Consider the following 24,538-nt stretch of genomic DNA (forward strand, 5'->3'; position numbering starts at 1 on the left):
GTGCATAGCCAGGAGTAACCCCTGAGCATCACTGGAAATGGTCCCCCAAACAAAAAAACAAATAAACAAACAAAAAACAAAAACAAAATAAAAACAAAAAAACAAAAAAACACCAAAGTTACTAGTGATTTTTAAGGAATTGATATTTAGGAACCAAAGCTGTTAGTGCTCAGGGGTCAATCTTGATGGTGCTCAAGGAACCATATGCTATGTTAGGGATGAAGCCAGGCTGGTCACGTGCAAGGGAAGTGCCTTAACCCCTGAACTATGTCTCCAACCCATGACTAGTATTTTGGAAGGAAAGCGTCTGTCAGTCAGGAAGTACTGAATGGTGCCGTGATAACAACTATTCCCCATCTTATGGTTTATGTTTATTTCTTACGTATATGCCTGTTTGTTTGGGTCAATTAGAGTTCCACTCATTCCTCAATCTAGGCTGTCCACGCAGCCTCGGTCTTGAGTGTTGGGGGTTCTGTGCTAAGGAAAGAGGAACTATAGAGTATAGTGCGCTGACAGTTAGGGTGTTCTAGATTAAGTGACACATATTGCATCTGTCCACAGAACTAGCTATATGTCCCCACTCAAATATAAGGAGGCCAGTAAGTGTCATCCCACACTGTGCTGGGAAGCTGAAGAACAATAATACTGATCACTCTGGATGTGTGTACATGTAGGATCCTACAATGACTGATACATTTATCAGAACTCATAGAAGGCACAACACAGCCTCATTGTAAACTATGGACTGGACAGTAATACAGTGAATGTTGATTTATCAAATGTAACAAAATCTCCTCTGTGTGTTGATGGTGATGGAGAAGCTGTGCCTGGATGGGAACAGGGACAGGAGATAGGAGAGAACACTCTGTACTTTAATTACATTGTGAAAACCTTAAAGTGCTCCAAGAGACAAAATACAAATGGCCTTTTAAAAATTTACAATATGGAAAGGAAAAGGGCAGAACAGGGCAGTTAAAATGGAAACACGAAATAGGCTCTGTCTTACGTGGCACCTGGGCTTGTGGATGACCTAATAGGGGGTCACAGTTCCGGCTATTCACAGACGAAAATGACAGCTTCTCTGGAGGACACACACCCTCGTGTGGAAGGAATTCAGAATTACTGCTACAAATTCACATTAGAGGGTTGGGAGTGACAGTACAGAAGAAAGGGTGCTTGCCTTGTATGGGGCTGACCTGGATTTGATCTTCAGAACTTTATATGACAACCTGAGCCTCCAGGAGTGATCCCTGATTGCAGAGCCTGGCGTAAGCTCTGAGCACTGCCAGGTAGGTCCTCAAACAAACAAAGAAAAGAAAACAAACTCACATTAGATTACACCATTCTACTGTTCAAAAACTTTTCCATAAAACCTCACCCAGGCCTACATGGCTATCTTCATGATCTAGCATCAGGCTCTCTTCTCTGTGTCCTTTACCCTCAGATAGATCTTTCTACCAATCAGACACCCAGCCCAGGGCCCTTACAGATCTGTCTGGGCTTAGTTTGGTAGGCTGAATTGTGACCTAACCCCAAAAGATATCAATCAGCTCCTTATCCCCATGGTTTGTGAGTATGAACAGGTTTTGCAGATGTGACTGAGAAAAGAATCTTGAGAAGGGGAGATTATTTTGGATAACTGTGTCCCTTCAGTGTAATCACAGGGTCTCTTATAAGAGTCAGGAATAGAGATCAGAGAGAGAGAGAGAGAGAGAGAGAAAGAGAGAGAGAGAGAGAGAGAGAGAGAGAAAGAGAGAAAGAAATTTAAAAGTATTTAGTCTTTTATTGTAGATTTGGAGATGGCAAGCAAGTGGCTTCAGCCCCCTCAAGTATTCTAGTCATGACATCTTAATTTTAGTTGAAAAAGAAAAAACTCATTACGAACTTAGAAGTTTCAGAACTGTTAGGTCATATATCTGTGCTGTTTTAAGTCATCAAGTTTGTGGCAATTTGTTAGAACAGTCACAGGAAACTGAGATCGCCTTCCTGCAAAGCTCTGCCATCAGCCTCTCTCTCTTGTTATTCAAGCCTCATCTGAAAGGTCATCTCTGGGAAGCCAACCCTGCCTATGCAAGGTAATAAATATATGTAGAATGAATAATTAAAAGTGCAAACAGGCACTTGATCCCAATAAAGGCTGAAGCAAGAGCTCACAAATTAGTATTTGTGGCTAAAGTCAACCTACAGGTGTTTTCTTTGCCTGGATTAAATTGGAAAAAAATTTAGTACTTTTAGCTAATATTCATAAATGAGATAGCTTTTCTCCTATAACTCTTTTCCCAGAACCATCAGATACTTTCAAAAGAAGTAGGCCTGTTTGTACTACACCACAGTACATGGTGATGATTGTCTAGAGTTTCATAACATAGTATCAAAGGGCACCCCCCCCCCAAATCTTCTAGTACTCTTTCAGTGTAACTGTTGCCCCTATAGTCTTTCTCCCTTGTTAATAATTTTTGCGGCTTGCAGAGACTCTCTATTAGAAATTCTGGGCCTTGAAGTTTTCCTATAAGCAGTTAGTTTAAATGAAAGAATAGAAAGAAGCAAACTGTTCAAGTGGCAGAGCATTTGTATGGAAGTGTATGGAAACACTAGTATGGAAGGCTCTGACATATCCACAGCTGTGTAGCTCCACAGATCATTGCAGGAATAACCTTTGTGGCCTATTGAGTACTAAAGAACCCAAGAACCACACCATTGGACTCTAGAACTTAACTGGCAGGTCTGTACCATCAAGCCAAACACTTCTAGGAGTGGCTCCTAGGCCCCTGAGTATGTAGGGTCAGTCCCCTATATTTTAAAATAGTGATAGAATGTATCAGCAAGAAGATAAAAGGTACAAAGAACCAGAAGGAAATTTTATAGCTAAGCAGCTATTAAAAAAAAAAAGGCTCCTAAAATAGACTTAATAACAGAATGGAGATGAAAGAGAAGCCAGTGAACTTGAAGACAGATCAATGGACCTTCTCCAATCTTTAACAGAAAAGAAAAAGACTGGAGAAAATTTACCCAAATCTCTGAAACCTATAGGACATCCGAAAGTTTAGTATTTACATCTTTGTATTTACATTTACATCCGAAAGTTTAGAATTTACATCCAGAAATGAAATGTTGGGCTGAAAAGTATTTGAAGATGATTACCTCAGAAAATCGAGGTGGGGAAGAGGACAAGTGGAGTTTTTGTTTGTTTGTTTTTTGTTTTTTGTTTTTTTTTGGGTCACACCTCGTAGTGCTCAGGGGTTACTCCTGGCTCCATGCTCAGAAATCACTCCTGGCAGACTCAGGGGCTCGGGGGACCATATGGGATGCTGGGATTCGAACCAATGACCTTCTGCATGAAAGGCAAACACCTTACCTCCATGCTATCTCTCTGGCCCCCAGCAAGTAGAGTTTTAACAAAGTGGTTACAGCTGTGAATACCAGAAACCCCTGAGAACTTTGGAGTCCCTCCAAGAATGGGGCTTATCCAGGATGTGTGACATCCAAGATTAGGGGGCTGGATATAAAAACCCACTCCAGTTTGTCATGCATAAGGATTGCTTCTAGGAGCACCAACCTCTTGCCTCTACTCCACTATAGATTCCTGAAGGAAACTGGAAATTTCTATACATGCAGGAACCAATCAAAGGACAGCTGAAGGGGTTTCCAGGTGGACTGGCATGGACCAACCAGCCTATGATCACCATCTAACAATTTGTCATATAGGTAATAGCTTCAAACTACATACATGTCTGAGCCTTCTGTTCCCATGGCCGAGCTGGGTCCTTTGCTCAGAGTCTTAAAAGCTACTATGAAAATGTGGGTCAGGTTGTATTTTGATTTGGAGGTCAACAGCAGTTCAGGTTGGTAGGGTCCATTGCTAATGGCTAAGGTCCTGAGGTCCAGGCTTTTTTGCTGGCTGTCTCCTCGGATCCTGGAGATCACTTTGTCCCTGCCCAGCTAGCTTTCCCCACAAGGTGGCTCACTTTATCAAGTCAGTAGGACCCTCTTTACTCTCATCTATAAGATCATCTTCTGGGTTGTGAGTGAACCAAGGAGGGGTGTTCCAACATCAGACCCCACTTCTTTCATCAGTCAGAAGCTAGTCTCAGGCTTCACATTCCATTAGTCAGAAGCCAATTTTGGGACTCACTATTCTATCAGAGGCCAGTCTCAGGCCCCCAGCCTTATGGCTGGGGAGAGAGTCACAAGAGATTTTCAATATGGGGCTGGAGAGATAGCACAGCGGTAGGGCATTTTCCTTGCATGCTGCTGACCCGGGATGGACCTGGTTCAATTCCCAGCATCCCATATGGTCCCTAAGCCTGCCAGGAGTGATTTCAAAGCACAGAACCAGGAGTAACCCCTGAGCACGACTGGGTGTGACCCAAAAACCAAATTAATCAATAAACAAATGAAGTTAAAAAAGAAGATTTTGATATGGACACAAGATTGTTCAGGAAGCAAAGGTTTAGCCTAGCGTGCAGGCAACCTGGATTTGATCCCCAACACTGCTACTGATCCCCCAAATGTAGCCAGGAGCAACTCTGCAGCAAGTCAGGAATAGTCCCTCCACCCAGCTGAGTGTGATTCCAAATCCACCCCCACTCCTTAAGACCTAAAGTTATGGACATGGGGAGAAGGTAATCATGGGAGACAGGCTCGTCTGCACCATGGGTGGGGACTGCCTGGGTTATGGGTGCTGTAACTGTAGAATTCAACTCATACTTGGCTCTGGCTACACCCCTTCAGCCACTTCATCAGAGGACAAAATTTTTAGGGCATAGGAGGTACTTTGAAGTCTTTTCTCTCCATTACGGCCCCTTCCCAAGTGGATTGCATGACCTCCAGCAGGAAGCCTCATCCCATGTCTGTGTCTTTATCACTACAAAACAAGGGTCCTTAGCTCCCCACCCCCTACCTCTGTGTACACTGCTTGTGACAGGTGTGATTTTGCCGCAAAGGCGCCCTCTTCGCCATTACTTTTCCAGCAGGCCCATTCGATGGACACTCCCTGCTATGCAGGAATATGCATCTCTGGCACCCCAGGATGACAGGGCTGGTGAGAGCAGATTTCTGCCCTCCCATCAGGGACAGAAGTTCCTGTCTGCAAGCTTCTGAGCCCTTCAATGGTTGTTCACGATGAAAATAGCTGGACAGGAATGTTATCAGGCATGAATATTTTATCTCTCTCACTCTGCTCTACTCCAGAGTACATAGCTTCTGGGAACAATGAAACCCAGTGAGTCCTTTGGTCAGCCGGGCCAGGTCTGGAGTCCTATCCTCATGGAGAAGACTGTCCCGTTGGGATCTGCTGATGGCCAGAGCCGGGAAGGATGATATATGTCCAGCTGCCTTTGGTGTCTTTCAGGAGTTGTGGCCAAGCCACATAAATTCTACACCCCACTGGGGTCTGCTGGGACTAGGACTAGGGTCAGGGAGGACAGAAGCGCATTGCTGGTGGGAAAACCTGGGGCTACCAGCCCCAGCTCCAGGGGTAGAGAAGAGACTGCACAGGGGGCCAGGAAGAGATTGTAGAGGGAAGGGGAGAGATTTCAGAGTAGGAGAGAGATTTCAGAGTAGGGAAGAGTTTGCACAAGGTTAGGGGAGAGATTGCACAGGGCAGGAGAAATTATTCAGGTAGGGAAGAAACTGTATAACAGGTAAGACACTTTGTTTTGCACATATCTGTCTTGAATTTGATCCCCAGCATTTTATATGCCCCCTTGAGCATGATCAGAAGTGATCCCAGAGCACAGAGCTAGGAATAAGTCCTGAGCACTGTCAGCTGTAACCCTATAAACCAGAAACAAAAGCAGAGACAGTCAAATTGGGTGTCAGGAAAAGGAGCACTGAGGTGAGAGAGTGTAGCCAGGGGAACCTGGCTATCTTTTATTTCACCAACAACACCCGGTCTGCTTTCTTGTTCCGAGAAGGGCGGGACAGGGTGAAAATCACCCCCAGCAGGCCGAGGACGGTGCCTCCCAGCAGCATCAGCTGCAGCCCCCTGAGCACCGAGCTGGCCTTCATCTTCTGGGGCTCCGCTTCCTCCTGCTCCTGCCCAGCCTGTGGCTTGGCCACACGCTGCTGCTCGGTTTCAGGCTGCGGGTTGTACTGGGCCATGAGCTCCTGCTGCACAAAGCACCTGTACACGGCAGGCTGGAAGACCTGCAGGCGCTGGCCGCCACTCCCCATGTCCATGATGCTGCTGATGTCCTTGCCCGAGAGCTGGTCCTGCCACGTCAGCGGACGGTTGTTGACTTCCCAGATGAGTGGCCTGCAATGGAGGGCAAGGTTGGCTGGAGCGCCCAAAGTGTGGGGACTGATGTGGGAGCTTAGGTGGGTGACAGGTTCATCTTATTCCTCAAGGTGTGGCTCTCAGAACACCTTCCAGGAGCCCTGGCAGCAAAGGGAATCACTGGACAAATGCCAGAGCTGTTTTGCTTCATCCTGAAACTAGGGGTACAACTGGGGTACCAAGTTCAGAGGCTTCACTGGGAGACCCAGCCACTCTCTGAATGTTTCTTGCCCTCTTTCCTTCCTCTTTTTCCTCTCCTACTGTCCCTAGGTTCTCCTTTTTTTTTTTTTTTTTTTTTGCTGGGTCTTGGGGCTTTTGCCCTTACCTGGAACATTCTTCCCTAAGTCTGAGGTCCCCTCCCTGCCTGGGTCGGACAGTGGCTTGGCAGAGAGCACCCCCTGGAACTCTCCATCATGTACCCTCCCGGGCTTCTCACTGCCCTTCTGGCCATCACAAATTCTGTCTTTAGTTCCTGCCCCTGGTATGTTCCTCCAGGAAAAAAAATAATATGACGCCTATGGAGTAGGAAAATTTTTTTCCCTTCTGAGGCAAAGAAGATCTAATTAAAGAGCGGTTAATAACCCCCCTCCCCCAGAGTGCTGCCCAACACACTTCACAATGATCATAAAACTGGGGTGTGGGACATGGGTTTCTGCGACAACAGCAACATGTTTTTGACCCAAGGTTCAGAGGCAAGAGGCAGTCTGGACAGTCAGTGGCCCATCAGGACAATGGGGGCCAAGAAAGGCAATTTCTGTTCTTATCAGAGGCAGAAGATGGTCTATGGTTCCCTTCTCACTATCCCACCAGCATCTCGTGACACGAAAGGATACTGGTGAACATAAAATGCAGGACACAACTGGAGGGATAGCACAGCAGTAGGGCTTCTGCCTTGCAAGTGGCCAACCCAGGATGAACATGGGTTCAATCCCCAACATCTTATATGATCCCACAAGCCTGCCAGGAGCAATTTCTGAGCGCAAAGCCAGGAGTAACCCCTGCATGCTGCTGAGTATGGTCCCAAAACAAAAACAAACAAAAGAAATACAGAACACAGACTGAGTGCAGAAAGAGAACATGGGGGCAGACAGGAAGTAAAGTGGGGCAGGCACTTATCTTGCATGTGGCAAACCCTGTTTTGATCCATGGCATCCCATCATGGTGCCCAGACACCACCAGCAGTGACCCCTGTACAGAACCAGGAGTCAGCCCTGAGCACTGCAGATGTACAGACATTCTCCCCACCTGATAAACATCTTGTCTTCAACAGCAACAGCAACAACAAAAGGCTTCATGGTAGCAACATTCTAGTAACCCCACCAGTCATGTTTTGAACATAGGCCTGACTCCGAGGGACTGAGTCACTGAGGCATTTTCTTTCCAGCCAGAAAAGGGATTAGCAGTTGAAAATGTCAGGCTTGGTCTTTGCTCTGGATCCCTTCCCAGGAGGAAAATTCCCCCTGTACTTCTCTGCAAGTGCCCCCTTTCTCTAGGGAACTTTCCTTCCTTAGGCTCAGCAATCTCTCAGAAATCCTTCCCAAATTCACCATCCCATTTGTTGCATCCAACAATTTTTTTTTCCCATTTTTCTCTCGCCCAGGTTCCTGAAACAAAGCTTGGCGACAATGTGCTGTAAGTGAATCTGGCAATTCAGGTGCTACTATGGTGGAGGGACAGCGGGGACATGGAGCTGGAGTGGCCTCTGCACATTGTGTCCTCATCAGAATCAAATAAGGGAGTGGCCTTATTTGCAAGCAGGACAGACACAAAGTAGACACCCAACCTGTGACAGCCTGTGTGCTGAGAGCTGAGAAAGACACAGAGATGCAGGCATGCTGGAGATGGCGATGTGCATGACCAGAGAGGTCAAACTGCAGGCAGTAGGAAGAGGCAAGGAAGGGCAAGCCCTGCTGCCTTGGCTGCACAGGGTGCCATCTCTCTCCGTGAGGGTGAGAGAATGGATTCCTGTCACTTAAAACCATCTACAGTCTACGGCCATACCACCCTGAACGCACCCCATCTCGTCTGATCTCGGAAGCTAAGCAGGGTCGGGCCTGGTTAGTACTTGGATGGGAGACCGCCTGGGAATACCGGCTGCTGTAGGCTTAAAAAAACAAACAAACAAAAAACACCTAGACAGTGGCATCTTGTTATGGAAGACCTAAGAAACCAATGGAGAGGGGCCCGAGAGATAGCATGAAGGTAAGGTGTTTGCCTTTTATGCAGAAGGTCATCGGTTCGAATCCCAGCATCCCATATGGTTCCCCAAGCCTGCCAGGGGCAATTTCTGAGCGTGGAGCCAGGAGTAACCCCTGAGCGTTGCCGGGTGTGACCCAAAAACCAAAAACCAAAAAAAAAAAAAAAAAAAAAAAAGAAAAGAAACCAATGGAGAAACAGAGGTTCAGAGACACACAGCTAGAAAAACAAGGGTTGAGAGGTGACTGGAACCCAGGCCTCTCTCTGCACCCTCTGCTAGGACAAAATAAAAACAAAAACCAACCAAACAAAACCAAAAACCAAAAACCAACCAAACCAAAAAACCTGCCCTGTAGGAGAGCCACTCTACTTGGGTCCTGGGGAATCCTCAAGCATTGATGGTGTCACTTGGTTCTGATCTCCAGCCTCCTGGGTCTAGCCCTCAGGAACTTCTTGATTATTTGTTTTTGTTTTGGACCACCCACACCAGGTGATGCATTCCTGGCTCTGCATTAAGAAATTATTCTTGTGAATATTCAGTGATGCAGCGATAAGGCATTTGCCTTGCACATGGCTGACCTAGGACTGACTGAGGTTCGATCCCGACATTTCATATGGTCCCCCAAGACAGGAGCAATTCAGCAGACTCAGGATGAACTGGGGTTCGATTCCCAGCATTCCATGTGGTCCCCCAAGCCTGCCAGAAGTGATTTCTGAGTGCAGAGCCAGGAGTAACCTCTAAGTGCTGCTTGGTGTGGACCCAAAACAAACAAATAAATTACCATTGGTGGTGCTCAGAGGACCACATTCGACACTGGGGATTGGACCTAGGTCACTGATTCGAGGTAAGCAAGATAATGCAAAGCAAGTACACTCTGTACTATCATTTCGAACCCCCTTTGGAACTTATCTGGCAAATGCCAGGGAGCAGGTATCCCTCCCGTCTTGAGCGGGTTCCTGACCTTTGGAGTTGGGGGTGATAGTGAGCCGGTGCTATTCGAAGAGAGGGAAGTAATGGGTGAGCCCAAATTGCCTGAGCAAGATAGAGGAAAAGCAGCCCACTGGAATCAGCTGATCAGATGAGGGTTCCCTGTCACTTGCACCCCAGAGAGAGGAAGAGCTGGTACTGGCATGAAGGAAAACAGGGGTGGGGGACCAAGAGTCGAGTTGTAGACATTAAGGTCTGGCCTGCCCCTCCCACCAAGACCTTTTTTTTTTTTTTATTTTTGGGCCACACCCGGCAGCGCTCAGGGGTTACTCCTGGCTCTGTGCTCAGAAATTGATCCTGGCAGGCTCAGGGGACCATATGGGATGCCGAGATTCGAACCACCGACCTTCTGCATGAAAGGCAAACACCTTACCTCCATACTATCTCTCAGGCCCTCCACCAAGACCTTCTAAAGAAGGGCTGAACCCCTTCACCAGGCCCATCTTTACAAGAGAACAGAGACCTTTTTGGTGCCTGCACTCCAGCGACAGCAGAACACACATTTGGGAGCTTTCCCAGGGACCCCGGGAAGCAAACCTAGAGAAGCATCACCAGGCCCCAGCCTTTCCCCCAAGGCTCTCTGATGCTGCTAATAAACCAGAAGCCTCTGAAATTCCCCCAGTCATGGTCACCCTTACTATCTCCCCCTCTGCACCAAGCCACACCTGCAGTGGTGAGATGCCCGCTGGGTCTATGGCCTCACCCCAAGTTTCTGTCCCTGTCCTCTCCACTATGACTCCACAGTGTGTGGACACCAAGGGATTCTTGCCAAAACAGAGGACAGTGGAGAGAGGCATGGAAGTTACCCTCCTAAAAAAATCTTTCCCTGTGTGGATTAATCACCAAAGGCTGCCGGCAATTTGGGGAATCTGGCCAGTGATTGGAGGCAGATCCACTTTTTATCACCTGTAGATAGACCCTAGCGGGCAAGAAATCCATGCTGAGTCGGTCATCTCGTCTATCTTATAGTTGTCATAGATGGCGTTCACTATCCCGGCTCCTTTGCAGGTGACGTTGCACCTTTCTATCTGCAATTCGGGACGAATACGGCTCGACTGCACCTTGGTTTTCCCCAAGTACAGCCAGCAGGGCACAGGGTCAGCCGGAAACTCCTGGATGTAGCAGAAGCCTAGGCGCTTGCGCTCCCCTGGCTTTCCACAGTGACTACAATCTTGCCAGGGCTCCCACTGAGTGAAAATCAAGATCTTGTTCCCTGGCTGCAGGGTCTGGTTCTGTAGGGGTCTCTGGTTCAGGGATCTGTGGATTATGTTGATGGTGCTGACATCCTGGAAGTCAATCTCATATTTGAGGGTGCTGTTACTCTGACGGTCCTGACAACGGTAAAAGCCAGTCTGGGAAGTGGATGGATTTTTGATGAGAAGTTGGCTGCCGCTCAGGACTTGCAAGTTGGATACATTGGTGAAGTTACTGGACCATCTGGACCCATTCTGCAGGGATAAGTAGGACCACTGTGGCTCCGAGAAATTGCATGACAAGACGACATCATTGTCCGACAGGAGAGCTTTCTGGCACTGCTGGCCTTCCGCACAGCTGATCCCATAGTAGCCCTTGGCTGCTAGGGCAAGATTGAGCAGCAGCCATAAGATGGTCAACATAGTGGACTGAAGATCTCTGCTGTGGGCTGGCCACCACCCTGGACATTATGAGGTCACTCATGAGGCTCAGACCTCAGGACTGCCCACCTGGTATCCAGGTGAATCATGATCTACCTTTGTTTTGTGGTCATTTCACAAGCCTGTTGCTTCATTCCTCCTCCAATCCCTCCACTCTACTGGAGTTGGAGGGGCATTTGTCTATTTAGAGGCCACCCCACCACCTTTTGTCTGGCACAAATGTGTCCCATGTGGGGGACCGGAGGGATAGCACAGTGGTAGGGTATTTGCCTTGCATGCAGTGAGCCAAGGACGGACCTGAGTTCGATTCCCAGTATTCCAAATGGTTTCCCAAGCCTGCCAGGAGTGATTTCTGAGTGCAGAGCCAGAAGTAATCCCTGAGCACCACTAGGTGTGACCCAAACCCCACCCCCCAAAGTGTCCCAAGGAACCTCCAGACATGACTCTCCAGGGACCCAGGTTTGAGGGAGGGGTTGGGCATCAATCCTTGTTAACTTTCAGGCCTCCCGGTCCCTACCCCAATCTCCAACCTTCAGTCATAATATTTTTTTGTTTTGTTCTTGTTTTATTTTTGGGTCATACCCGGTGGTGCTCAGGGGTTACTCCTGGCTGTCTGCTCAGAAATAGCTCCTAGCAGGCACGGGGGACCATATGGGACACCGGGATTCGAACCAACCACCTTTGGTCCTGGATCGGCTGCTTGCAAGGCAAACGCCGCTGTGCTATCTCTCCGGGCCCCAGTCATAATATTTTTTGCCAGATGGTTAGTTTTGTTTCTTTTGGCCACATCTGGCAGTGCTCAAGTCTTATCTCTGGTCATGCTCTGGGATCACTCTTGGTGGGGATTAGTAAATAGTAAGTGGTACTAGATATTGAACCTGTAGCAGTGACATATGAGGCCAGCACCTTACCCTCTTGTACTATCTCTTTGGTCCCAGATAGGGTCAGTTTTATGTTTATTTTTGCTAAAAAAAAAAAAAAAAAATTTTTTTTTTGGTTTTTGGGTCACACCCAGCAGCGCTCAGGACCTATTCCTGGTTCTACACACAGAAATTGCCACCAGCAAAAAATATATTTAACATAAATTGTTGATTTGTTTTTGTTGAACTTGGGGTCAACAACTGCTAGAACAGAAACCAAAATAAAGCTGAAATGATCTGTGTATTTTCTTCCCCAGCCTTCTCCAAATGAGAAGCACTAAGCAGCATTTTAGTTCTAAGCCTAGAGTCCCCATTAAGAAGAAAAATCACCACCATCAACCAAAATAAATCAGTTCAGATAGTACATTGGTAGACTCTGGTCTTGTACTTGGCCAACCCCATGGTTTGATCCTCAGCACCACTAATGGCTCTGTGAGCAATAATGAGAGACCCCAGAACCAGGAGAAAGCCCTGAGTATTACTGAGTGTGCCTCTGTATTTTTTTAAAATACAAAGGATAGACCAGTCATAATGAGGCAGAAAAAAATAGTACAATGGTAAAGCGCTTGCCTTACAAATGGCCAACTGGGATTAAATCCCTGACATTCTATATGATCCCTTGAGCACCTCCAGGAGTGATTCCTGAGTGTAGAACCAGGAGTAAGCCCTGAGCATCACTGAATGTGGGTTCAAAATAAAAAAAAAAAGACAGGAAACAAACAAAAAAATAAAACAACAAAAAGATAAACAATGCAACAAGAAAGGGGGGTCCTAAATAGATGCTTTCCGGTAGTGTAAAAGCAGAAACAAGAAAGCAAGTGTTGGGGGTCAGAACAACAATAGCAACAACAACAGTGGGTAACGTACTTGGCTTGCAAGCAACCAACCTGGGGTCAATCACCAGCATTTCGTTTGTCCCCTGAACACAATCAGGAGTAATTGCTAAGAACAGAACCAGTAGAAACCCATGAGCATCACCAGGCATGGCCCCAAAACAAACCAACCAAACAAAAAGGCCAAATACTACCTTGTTTTACCTCACCTCAAAATATAATAGGATTTTTTCATCACTGTTGTCTTCTGCAATAGTGATATCTATAGAAAAGTTATCTACTTGGTCATTCATATTATCTACCTATCTATCTATAGGCTTTTGTGCCACTGTTGGTGGTTTTCAGGGTTTATTCCTGGCTCTGTACTCAGAGATAATTCCAGGCAGGGCTCAGAGGACCATATGGGATGCCAGGGATTGAATCCAGATCAGCTGCAAGTAAGACAGGTGCTCTACCTATTGTACTACCTCTCTGGCCCTTTGAAATATACTTTTTTATAAATATTTGACCTTGACCCACAGTTCCTCATTCATAGATTCCTCAAATCTTGTATGTCTTAAGTGTTGGGAGTCAAAAATATGTTTTTTGTTATGTTTCTAGGTGACTTCAGAGGAAGCATCCATGGCTGGAGTGGCACAAGGAAGCAAGCCAATGATTTAAACGTTGAAATTTCTCGTGATTTAATGGTTAAAACATCTCTGACCTCACTGGCCAATGTCCAATGAGTTCATCAAGTCTATGAAGTGAAACCTCTGTAAAAGCCCAAAAGATGGGTCTTCTGAGAGTTTCTGAGTTGATAAACACATGAGATTTGGGGTGATGGCATAACTATGGGGACATTGAAGCTCTTTTCCTCCCCCCCTCACATCTGATCTTATGTACTTTTTTTTCCTGGCTGACTGTAAGTGAGATCTTTTGTATTGCATCAGTGACCTAGTGGCAAATGGGTGCCCCGGATCTATGACTCAGTCTAGCAAAGTTATCAAACCTGAAGAGTCTCCTGAAAACTTCAAATTTCAAGCCAGTTGGTTAGAAGCTACAGGATTGTGATTTGTGTCTGAAGAGGAGTGTGGAGCGGAGCCCTTTGCCTGTGTAATTTGATGATCTGGATAGTGTTAAAATTGAATTGATGCCATTGACTTTTCAGACACCCTGCTAGTGTCTGAGATTGACTGTAGAGAAGGGGGGAGCCTCTGCATATCCTCCTCTGGAATCACACCGCAGGAACCCTGTGCATGCATGGCTGGTATTGATCAGGTAGTTACAAGTCTATTTGATTGATGGGGCCGGAGAGATAGCATGGAGGTAAGGCATTTGCCTTGCATGCAGAAGGTCTGTGGTGGTTCAAATCCCGGCATCCCATATGGTCCCCAGAGCCTGCCAGGAGCGATTTCTGAGCATAAAAAGCCAGAAGTAACTCCTAAGCGCTGCCAGATGTGACCCCCCCAAAAAGTGTTAAAAAAAAACAAGTTTATTTGATTGAGGTGAATTTGCAAAATCCTTGAATCGTGGGGCTCATTGTATTCATCTTTTTTTTTTCTCCCTTTCCCTTACATTGTACTCATCTTGAAAAAGAAAAATAGGGGCCGGAGAGATAGTACAGCGGTAAGGCCTTTGCCTTACATGCGGAAAGTCGCTGGTTCAAATCCCGGCATCCCATATGGTCCCCCAAGCCTGCCAGGGGTGATTTCTGAGCGTAGAGCCAGGAATAACCCCTGAACATTGCTGGGTGTGACCCAAAAACCAAAAAAAAAAAAAAAAGAAAAAGAAAAAGAAAAATAGAGCAAAAAAGTGGGATAAAAAAGGGAAAGTTTGGTGTGTGGTTGTGAAATATTTTAGGGAAGCTGATCAGGCCTTGTTTGAACCTTTTCTGGGGAGGCAAAGTCTTCCTAGAGGCCTGTATGAAGCAAGAACCAACAACCATGCAACCATGTGGCTACTAAGGAAGAATATTCCTGAGAGGTTACACCCTCAGTAGCGACTTGGCTTAAAGACTGTAGAGGTCAGAAGCCCTGAGGAGGAATGGGCAAAGAGAGAGAGAAAATGGGTGAGGTCTGAAGTTTCTCTGGGGCCGGAGGGATAACACAGCGGTAGGGTGTTTGCCTTGCATGCATCCAACAAAGGATAGATCCGGGTTCGATTCCTGGGATCCCATATGGTCCTCTGAGCCTGCCAGGAGTAACCCCTGAGGGCTGCCAGGTGTGACTCCAAAAAACAGAACAAAACCAAACCTGAAGTTTCTCTGGAAAGCCTTCCTTTCTCACTTCCTTTCTCTCTAGGGCTGGGCTTCCTTATATTGCTGTCTCTCTCAGTTCTATAAAGTTTCTTCCTCTTCACAGAATCTTATAAAGTTCCTTTACTGAGACACATTAATACCATGACTATACCATGACTGCTTAGGCTAAAGAACACCTCATAGTTTTTAGAGTTTTGTTGTTGTTGTTGTTGTTGTTTTGTTTGAGGGGACACACCTGGTAATGTGTGTGTGTTACATTTGGCTCTGGGTTACTCTTGACTCTACTCTCAAAGATCACTCCTGGCAAGCTCTGGCTGGCGGGGGGGGGGGGGGGGGGGGAACGACACCAATTTTAGTGCTGGGGACTGAACCTAGGTCAGCTACATGCAAAGTGAGCACCTTCCCTCTGTCCTATCTCGCTGGCCCTTGGAGATTTTAAACAGGTAAGCAGGACTGTGGGGACACTGTGATAAACCCCGTTTCAACCTTTATTTTATCTAGATGAAAAGTCACATACTGAAACCAGCTTGACATTTTTTAACTAAAAAAATGTTTTAACTGGCCTCTGTGGGGTGCTTTTAGACATTGGCAAATGTAATATCCTAGAGATTTCACACAGGACTCTAGATTCCAGAAAGTCTTTAAACGGTGTGGGTGAGGGAGTCAGGGAAGTAGTACAGTGGGGAAGGCATTTACCTTCCATGAGACCAACTAAGGTGCCATCTCTGGCACCCAATATGGCCCCCTGAGTGCACCAAGAATCATCCCAGAGTGCAGAGCCAGGAGTAACCCCTGAGCACTGCCAGGTGTGGCCCCCAAACTAAATACAAACAACCAAAAACACCCACACCAATTTGGATGAATTTTTTGCTTACTGCTCTAATTCTCTCAGATAACCACTACAGACTTTAAGAAAATGATGATGAAGGGCCGAAGCCGTGGCGCAGCAGTAGGGCGTTTGCCATGCATGTGGCTGACCCAGGACGAACCCAGGTTTGACACCCGGCATCTCAATGGTCCCCCAACCCTGCCAGGAGCAATTTCTGAGTGCAGAACCAGGAGTAATCTCTGAGCCTCACCAGGTGTGGCCCAAAACAAAAACAAAAACAAAAAAATCTTTCTCCATAAAAGGAAGGGCTGGAGTGAGAGCAGGTAGGGCATTTGCCTTGCATGTGTCTGACCTGTATCCTAATGTTTGATGCCGGCTCTCAATATGGTTCTCAGAGCTCTTTCAGGAGAGATCCCTGAACACAGAAACAGGAAGTAAAGTCTGAATACTGTCAGGTGTAGCCTCCAAATAAAAACCAAATGAACAAAAATGAAAAGAAAAGAGGTGCAGGAGCATAAGCAATATTTAAATATACACCAAATAAAAAATTTCTCCAAATGATGAGACACCAAAACACAAACCTTGCAATAAGATCTTCAAATCCATATAAAGAATTTACATATAAAGAAAATGACATGTAGACACTTTATAGAGAAAATGCTGAAAAATCAGAGAAGAAATTTTTTTGCTGTTGATGTTGCTGATTTGGGGCCACAGCTGTAGTGCTCAGGCTTACTCCTGATTCTGTGCTCAGGGATCACTCCTGGTGAACTCTAGGGGTGGGGATGTACACAGTGCCAGGGGTCAAACCTAGGTAAGCCCCATTCAAAGCAAGAGCCCTATCCACTATACTACCTCTCTGGCTTTAGAGAAGAAATCTTAAAAATGATGAGATGAGCCCGGAGAGATAGCATAGCGGCGTTTACCTTGCAAGCAGCCGATCCAGGACCAAAGGTGGTTGGTTCGAATCCCGGTGTCCCATATGGTCCCCATGCCTGCCAGGAGCTATTTCTGAGCAGACAGCCAGGAGTAACCCCTGAGCACCGCCGGGTGTGGCCCAAAAACCAAAAACAAAAACAAAAAAATGATGAGATGAAAATGATATTTTACTCTCAAAGCAACAGTCTTAAAACTTTATACTGGCTTGTAGACAGAAATAATGGAATCACATATTCAAAAGTCCGCTAATTTTTGGTATTATAATTGAATAAAGATATCTTTAAAAGCTAGGACAATACAATCAATAGATTTTCAGATGAAAGAGAGAATTCAGCCAAAAAAAATGCACACGATAAGCTATACTACAAAGAATTCTCAAAAAAAAAAAAAAAGAATTCTCCAGGCAAACAGAACAAATAACATCCCATCTAAGTAAGGAAAGGCAGAAATGAGAAGTTCTAGAAGAGTAAATATGAGAGTAACATTGTTAATATTGAATGTTTTAATTTCTTGTAGAGTAGAAAAGGATGCAAAATAAAAATACCTCCTAACAAGAATGCAACAGATGAATGGAGGACCTCAATGAAAGTAAAAGATGAAAAGTTGTCCACATTGGCTAAGATATGTTACAGCACAACTAATATTCTAATGAGAAATAATTAGTAGTATAAACTCTAAAGAAAATTTATAAAGGAATAAATAGCTAGTGGGGCAGGAGCGATAGCATAGCAATAGGGCATTTGCCTTGCATGCAGCTGATCAGGATGGACCTGCGTTTGATCCCTGGCATCCCATATGGTCCCTGAGCCTGCTAAGAGCGATTTCTGAGTGCAGAGTCAAGAGTAACTCCTGAGCGCTGCTGGGTGTGGCTCAAGTACAAAAAAAAACAAAAAAAAAACTAGTAAGCTAATAATAAAAATAACAGACTATGAAGTACACAAAAGCAAGGAAAAAAGAAACAAAAGAAGTAGAAAATAGGGGCCGGCGAGGTGGCGCTAGAGGTAAGGTGTCTGCCTTGCAAGCGCTATGACCGCAGTTCTATCCCCCAGCGTCCCACATGGTCCCCCCCAAGCCAGGGGCAATTCCTGAGCACTTAGCCAGGAGTAGCCCCTGAACATAAAACAGGTGTGGCCCGAAAAAACAAAACAAAACAAAAAAAGAAGTAGAAAACAAATTGAAAGATTTAATTTTTTTATTATTTTATTTTATTTTATTTTATTTTTTGGTTTTTGGGCCACACCCGGTGGTGCTCAGGGGTTATTCCTGGCTATCTGCTCAAAAATAGCTCCTGGCAGGCACCAGGAGCCATATGGGACACCGGGATTCGAACCAACCACCTTAGGTCCTGAATCGGCATGCCACTGTGCTATCTCTCCAGCCCCAACAAATTGAAAGACTTAAAACCAACTGCATTAGTAATTATGTCAAATTTAAATGAACTAAATAATTCAATTAGAAGCCAAAGATTTTCAACAGTAGTGAGATAGTACAGGGATTGAGGTGCTTGCCTTGCTCACAGCTGACCCTTTTGATCTCTGCCACCACATATGATCCCTTGGAATACCAAGAGTGACCCTGGGCACAGAGCCAGAAGTAAGCATTTGGGCACACTGGGTTATGGAAATGACATCATTTTTATAAAATGCTTTTTCAGAGATTAAAACTGGTGGAATAGGGCCGGGCGGTGGCGCTAAAGGTAAGGTGCCTGCCTTGCCTGCGCTAGCCTTGGACGGACCGCTGTTCGATCCCCCGGTGTCCCATATGGTCCCCCAAGCCAGGAGCTACTTCTGAGCATATAGCCAGGAGTAACCCCTGAGCATTACCGGGTGTGGCCCAAAAATAAAAAAAAAATTAAAAACAAAAACAAACAAAAAAAAAACTGGTGGAATAATTCTAAACTTCTATGAGTCCTTAACATCTTCATTCTAAAACCTAATGACATTAACTCAAGAAAATCTCTGTTATGAACCTGGATAATATCTAAACAAAATATTAACAAATTTAATCTAATGATAAATAAAAAAGGAAAAATTTTATGACCTAATGGTTTTTTTCCATGAAGGCAAGGTTTATGCCAACCAATGGTTAACCATTGTTAACAAAATAAAAAAGCAAAGTCATATTGTTTCAGTAGATGCAGAAAAAACACTTGATAAGATCTAACAGTGATTCATGGCTAAAAACTTTAGGCAGGGCCCGGAGAGATAGCACAGCAGCGTTTGCCTTGCAAGCAGCCGATCCAGGACCAAAGATGGTTGGTTCAAATCCCGGTGTCCCAAATGGTCCCCCATGCCTGCCAGGAGCTATTTCTGAGCAGACAGCCAGGAGTAACCCCTGAGCAACCCCTTGTGGCCCCCCCCAAAAAAAACAAAAACAAACTTTCAGCAAACTAAAAAAAAATTCTTTTTAGCTTGCTAATGTTTCTATTAAAGAAAGACATGAAACAAAATTATACTAAATGATTGAAAGATTAATAATATAAGCATGTCTGCCTCTAGCATTTCACTAGAGGTAAGTAAACTCAGCAAATAACTAGATACAAGTCATATGAATTATCAAATAAATTACAATGTATATGTTTTTGGGTCATACCCAGCACAGTGTTCAAGGCCTATTCCTGGCTCTGTGCTAAGGGTTTATTCACGGCAGACTCGGGGGAGCATATGGGATGCCGGGGATCAAACTGAGGTCAACTGCGTTCTAAGCAAATGTCCTACCCACTGTGCTATCTCTGTGACCTTCTTAAAAAAAAAAAAAAACGACCTTTAAAAATTCAAGAATTTTATACTAAGAGCCAAGCATAACAAAAAACCATCTTGAAGAATAAAGTTGGAAAATGCTTACTACCAGATATTATGACTATTGTAAAGCAATAAGAAGCTGAGGCGTGGGTGGAAGAATGCACAAGCAAACAGTGGCTGAATCCAATGAGGAAGTAGAAATACAGTAGTGTCTATGTAGGCCTGAACCTAGTTTTTACATTTGAGCTCTTCTTCAACATCAGGAACCTGTATGGGAAGGGACTAGACCTATGCTAGTTACTATTCTGCTCCCAAGCATCACCTGCCTAGTGAGGCTGTAGAAGCACCAAGGAAATCCTGCTGAATGACACCTGAGGAGGCCAGGAAAGACCATCATGAAGATTTATGGAAATGAGTCAGAGCCTGCTTTCCACTAGAAAGTAACCCGAGGATTAAGATGGGCACAAGAATAGGGCTTGGGGCTGGAGTGATAGCACAGTGATAGGGCATTTGCTTTGCATGCTGCTGACCCAGCACAGACCCTGGTTCAATCCCCAGCATCCCATATGGTCCCCCAAGCCTGCCAGGAGCGATTTCTGAGTGCAGGGCCAGGAGTAACCCTGAGTGCTGATGGATATGGCCCTAAAACAAAAATGAACAACAACAAAAAAGAAATAGGGCTTGGGTGAAGATCAAAGAAAGGGCCAAAGCCCTGGTTCTATCACCTGTAAATGGAGGCTAAGGGGCAGGTAAGCCACATGTTGTTGGTCAACTTGCCCAACTGGTAAATGTCGAAAACGAAGAACGGCTGGTTGGTTTCCTTGACATGGTCACAGAGAACAATGCAGGCTTCCACCTGAAGCTCAGGCCTCATGCGGCTGTATTGTTTCTTCTCTCCTCTCAGATAGAGCCCACAGGGCATAGGTTTATCATGGGGTGCCTCAATGTAGCAGTACCCCAGGCGTTTACGTTCACCTGGCTGTCCACAGCGGTTACAGTCCTGCCAGGGAGCCCAGTGGGTAAAGACAAGGATGCTGCCACCCAGATTCATAGTCTTATTCTCTAGGGGCTTCTGGTTCAGGCCTTTGTGTGTAATATGTAGCATGCTCACATCTTGAAAATCGATTTCATACTCCACCAGGAGGGCACTGTTATTATCTTGGCAGCGGTAGAGGCCTGTGTGGATGAGCTGAGGGTTGCTCAGCTGGACACTGCCTCCAGTAAATTTCTTGATGTTAGCTACGGAGGACAAGAGGAGGGGCTCTTTCTTCTGAAGGGAAGTGAAGTACCATTGGGCCTTAGGATGGTCACACTGCAGGACAACATCGTTGCCTGAGACTAGGGCCTGCTGGCAGAAACTCTTATAAGGACAAGTAATTACATTCTTCGTCCACAGAGTGGGGATAGACAAGCTAAGTAGCCACAGAACAGTCAGCATGGTGATCAAGACTACAGAAGAAGGCTAGGAGCCACTGGGGGCATTGTGAAGTCACTCCTGGAACTTAGGCATCAGGTTCAACAGCAGAATGAATCTTGGGAGGTTCATTACACTTTAATTCACACCGTCAGAGAAATTAGGATTAGGTGGTTAAGTTGGAAACTCAGATGTTCACAGGGGTTGGGTTGAAAATAAAATCAGGGCCCGGAGAGATGTGGTGTTTGCCTTGCAAGCAGCCAATCCAGGACCAAAGGTGGTTGGTTCGAATCCCGGTGTCCCATATGGTCCCCCATGCCTTCCAGGAGCTATTTCTGAGCAGACAGCCAGGAGTAACCCTTGAGCACCACCAAGTGTGGCCCAAAAACCAAAAAAAAAAGAAAAACAAAAAGAAATCATTGATCCTCAGTCAGAACAAGTGAACCAAAAAAAAAAAAAACAAACAAAAAACAAAAAACAAATCACTTGCCATCTACCTACCTGGTATGCAATGATCAAAGGAACCTGGTCCTTTAAAAAGAGGAAGAAAGGGCCGGGCGGTGGCGCTAAAGGTAAGGTGCCTGCCTTGCCTGCGCTAGCCTTGGACGGACCGCAGTTCGATCCCCCGGTGTCCCATATGGTCCCCCGAGCCAGGAGCAACTTCTGAGCGCATAGCCAGGAGTAACCCCTGAGCATCACCGGGTGTGGCCCAAAAACCAAAAACCAAAAAACAAACAAAAAAAAAAAAAAAGAGGAAGAAAGGAGTGACTCATTGTCACTATTTCTAAGATCCAGTGGGGAAGTGCTGCAAGGGACCTCTAGCTTATACGGGGGAAGAATTCCTGAACTAGCATATCAGCTCCGAGGGATGTGCTGAAGCTTTTTTCTTGCAACTCAGATCTCCACTCTTCAGAGAGTTGCAACCTTTCCCGTAACCCTCTATGGTACTATCTGAGAAGGCATTGGAAGATGTGCCCTCCTTGGCACAAAAATAGTTTTTTATTTTTATTTTTTTAAATTTTTTGGGGGGGTCACACCCGGCGGTGCTCAGGGGTTATTCCTGGCTCCAGGCTCAGAAATTGCTCCTGGCAGACACGGGGGACCATATGGGACGCAGGGATTTGAACCGATGACCTCCTGCATGAAAGGCAAACACCTTATCTCCATGCTATCTCTCCGGCCCCAAGAATAGTTTTTTATTTAACTGGTTTCTATCTCCCAAGTTTGGAAACCAAGGATTCTTATAAGTTTGATCAACTGTGTGTAAAGTAACTATAATCACAGTTCTATTCAAGATGCACTCTGTCTCTGTTGCTCCTTTTCTTTCCTTATCTATTTGTCTTTGTTACTGCCTCTCTACTTTCTCTTTCATTGTCCTAGACCTTAAAGTTTCTATGGCACCCATAAAAGCTAAGATTTTCCCCCACACCCCAAGATTTTTGTTGTTGTTGTTGTTGTTGTTTTTGGATCACACCTAGCAACGCTCAAGGGTTACTCCTGGTTCTGCAGGCTTGGGGACCATATGGAATGCTGGGGATTGAACCTGGGTCATCTGAATGCCAGGCAAATGCCCTACCTGCTGTGCTACTATCACTCCTAACTCAAGCCATGACTTTTTTCACTTTATCATTCTGTCTTTCTGGGCATATCTATAAGGTTTTGGCAGTATTTTAATTTATTCAGACTTTTTTTTTTTCTTTTTGGGCCACACCTGGTGACTCTCAGAAATCGCTCCTGACTTGGAGGACCATATGGGATGCCAGGGGATGGAAACAAGGTCCGTCCTAGGTTAGCGAGTACAAGGCAAATGCCCGATTGCTGCGCCACTAAGTTCTAATTGAGTTTTGCCTCAGAAGCCTTCCCAATTTTTGCAAACTTTGTCCAATGTCTGACCAACATTTGGCTAATGTTCTGATTTCCAACTGCTTCCCTTAAAACGAACAAGTTAAGTCTGTCTGCCAAGTGGTTCAGACAATAGCCCCAGTCCTCCCAGTGCAGACAAGTCTTGTCCCTTTTGCTCAATGTCTAAGTCAAGGCCCAAGTGTTTCTACTTTTGATTACGGCAGCTCTCCACTTCTGCTACCAACTTTGGTAGCGTTCAGGATAGTGTATTTTGTTTATATTTCATGACCACTGAGGATTATTACTAGAATCTCTCAGGGGTCCAGGATTACAGACAGCTCACATCAAACACATCTAGTTTCATGCTAGAAGGGGGAAGAACACTCTGAGATTCACAACCCAGTTAAATGCTCTGATCCTCCACACCCCTTTTTTTTTTGGCACACCTGGTGTTTCTCAGGGGATCTCCTGACCCTGGACTCAGGAATCAGTCCTGGCCAGCTCAGGGGACCATATGGGATGGCAGAAATTGAACCTGGATCTGCTGAGTGCACTTGGCCCTACATACTATATTATCCCTCTGGGCCTCAAATGCTCTGATCTTTTTCGCTCGTGCACCATCGGCCAGACACAGCTGTGAGGCAGCAGCACACACCAAGCCAACAAAGGAAACAGGATTCTCCAATGTCCAGGAAACACTTCAATGACAGCTGGTCATTATCACCACAGCTAATATCTATTATTACACCCAGCTGTGTTCTGGGCTTACTCTGTGCTTGGGGATCATTACTGGTGGACGTGGAGACTGTATGGAGTGCCAGGAATTAAACCTGGGTCAGCCATGTTTTTTTTTTGTTTGTTTGTTTTGGGGCCACACCCGGCGGTGCTCAGGGGTTACTCCTGGCTGTCTGCTCAGAAATAGCTCCTGGCAGGCACAGGACACCGGGATTCGAACCAACTACCTTTGATCCTGGATCGGCTGCTTGCAAGGCAAACACCGCTGTGCTATCTCTCCGGGCCCGGTCAGCCATGTTTAAGGCAAACATCCTATCTTTGGTACTATCACTTAGGTCCCCAAGGCTCTTCTTTCAACTGCTCCTAAAATTTTCATCAGATTACAAACCAGTGGTTAAGTCAATAAACTGTGGTTTACAAAAGTATAAAAGCTGGACAAATAAAAATAAGGTGAAACTGTTTTCAAATGGAGTTTAGAATGGAATTTAGAGTTCCAATTCCATTCCAAATGGAGTTTATACATTTAGTTTGGTTTTTGGGTCACACCTGGCAGCGCTCAGAGGTTACTCCTGGCTCTGTGCTCAGAAATAGCCCCTGGCCGGCTCGAGGGACCATATGGGATGCTGAGATTCAAACCACCTTACCTCCATGCTATCTCTCTGGCCCATTTATTTATTTATTTTCCAACTGAGATTTAGAGTTTAATGTAGTTTCCTCAAGTTTGGCTGGCTAACATTAGGTCTCATGTACCATGAACATGAAACTCCTGAAAGGGAAGGCAATTTCCACAGCTGCCTACACCAATCTGATTTTGTTCTTCAGAGCTGAAAGAAGTACAACCATCTCTGACCACAGTAATTATTGGAGACCCAAACAAAATCAGGGCTTTGTATCCAGAAGAGCTGCAGGAGAGAATACTTATTTGTTTGCAACCAAGTTTGCCTGCTGCACCAG

At 45.5% G+C, this 24,538-nt stretch overlaps 2 protein-coding genes and 1 non-coding gene across 3 annotated transcripts; 1 reads left to right on the forward strand and 2 right to left on the reverse strand.

Annotated features, from left to right (window-relative positions):
• Window positions 1-5,871: 5,871 nt before the first annotated feature.
• On the reverse strand, window positions 5,872-11,077 carry LOC126027638 (protein FAM187B-like). Its single transcript, XM_049786639.1, has 2 exons — window positions 10,368-11,077; window positions 5,872-6,256 (listed from the first exon to the last, which is right to left on the reverse strand). The coding sequence occupies exons 1-2, from the start codon at window positions 11,075-11,077 to the stop codon at window positions 5,872-5,874; spliced, it is 1,095 nt and encodes a 364-aa protein (XP_049642596.1).
• On the forward strand, window positions 8,265-8,383 carry LOC126029206 (5S ribosomal RNA). The gene has a single exon (XR_007502851.1). It is a non-coding gene; the product is annotated as a 5S ribosomal RNA (ribosomal RNA).
• A 9,237-nt stretch (window positions 11,078-20,314) lies between the features above and the next one.
• Window positions 20,315-21,031, reverse strand: LOC126027660 (protein FAM187B-like). Its single transcript, XM_049786664.1, has one exon. It carries the CDS (start codon window positions 21,029-21,031, stop codon window positions 20,315-20,317), a length of 717 nt encoding a protein of 238 aa, XP_049642621.1.
• Between the last annotated feature and the right edge of the window lie 3,507 nt (window positions 21,032-24,538).

Source organism: Suncus etruscus, chromosome 14, assembly GCF_024139225.1.
Source record: "Suncus etruscus isolate mSunEtr1 chromosome 14, mSunEtr1.pri.cur, whole genome shotgun sequence".
NCBI lineage: Eukaryota > Metazoa > Chordata > Mammalia > Eulipotyphla > Soricidae > Suncus > Suncus etruscus.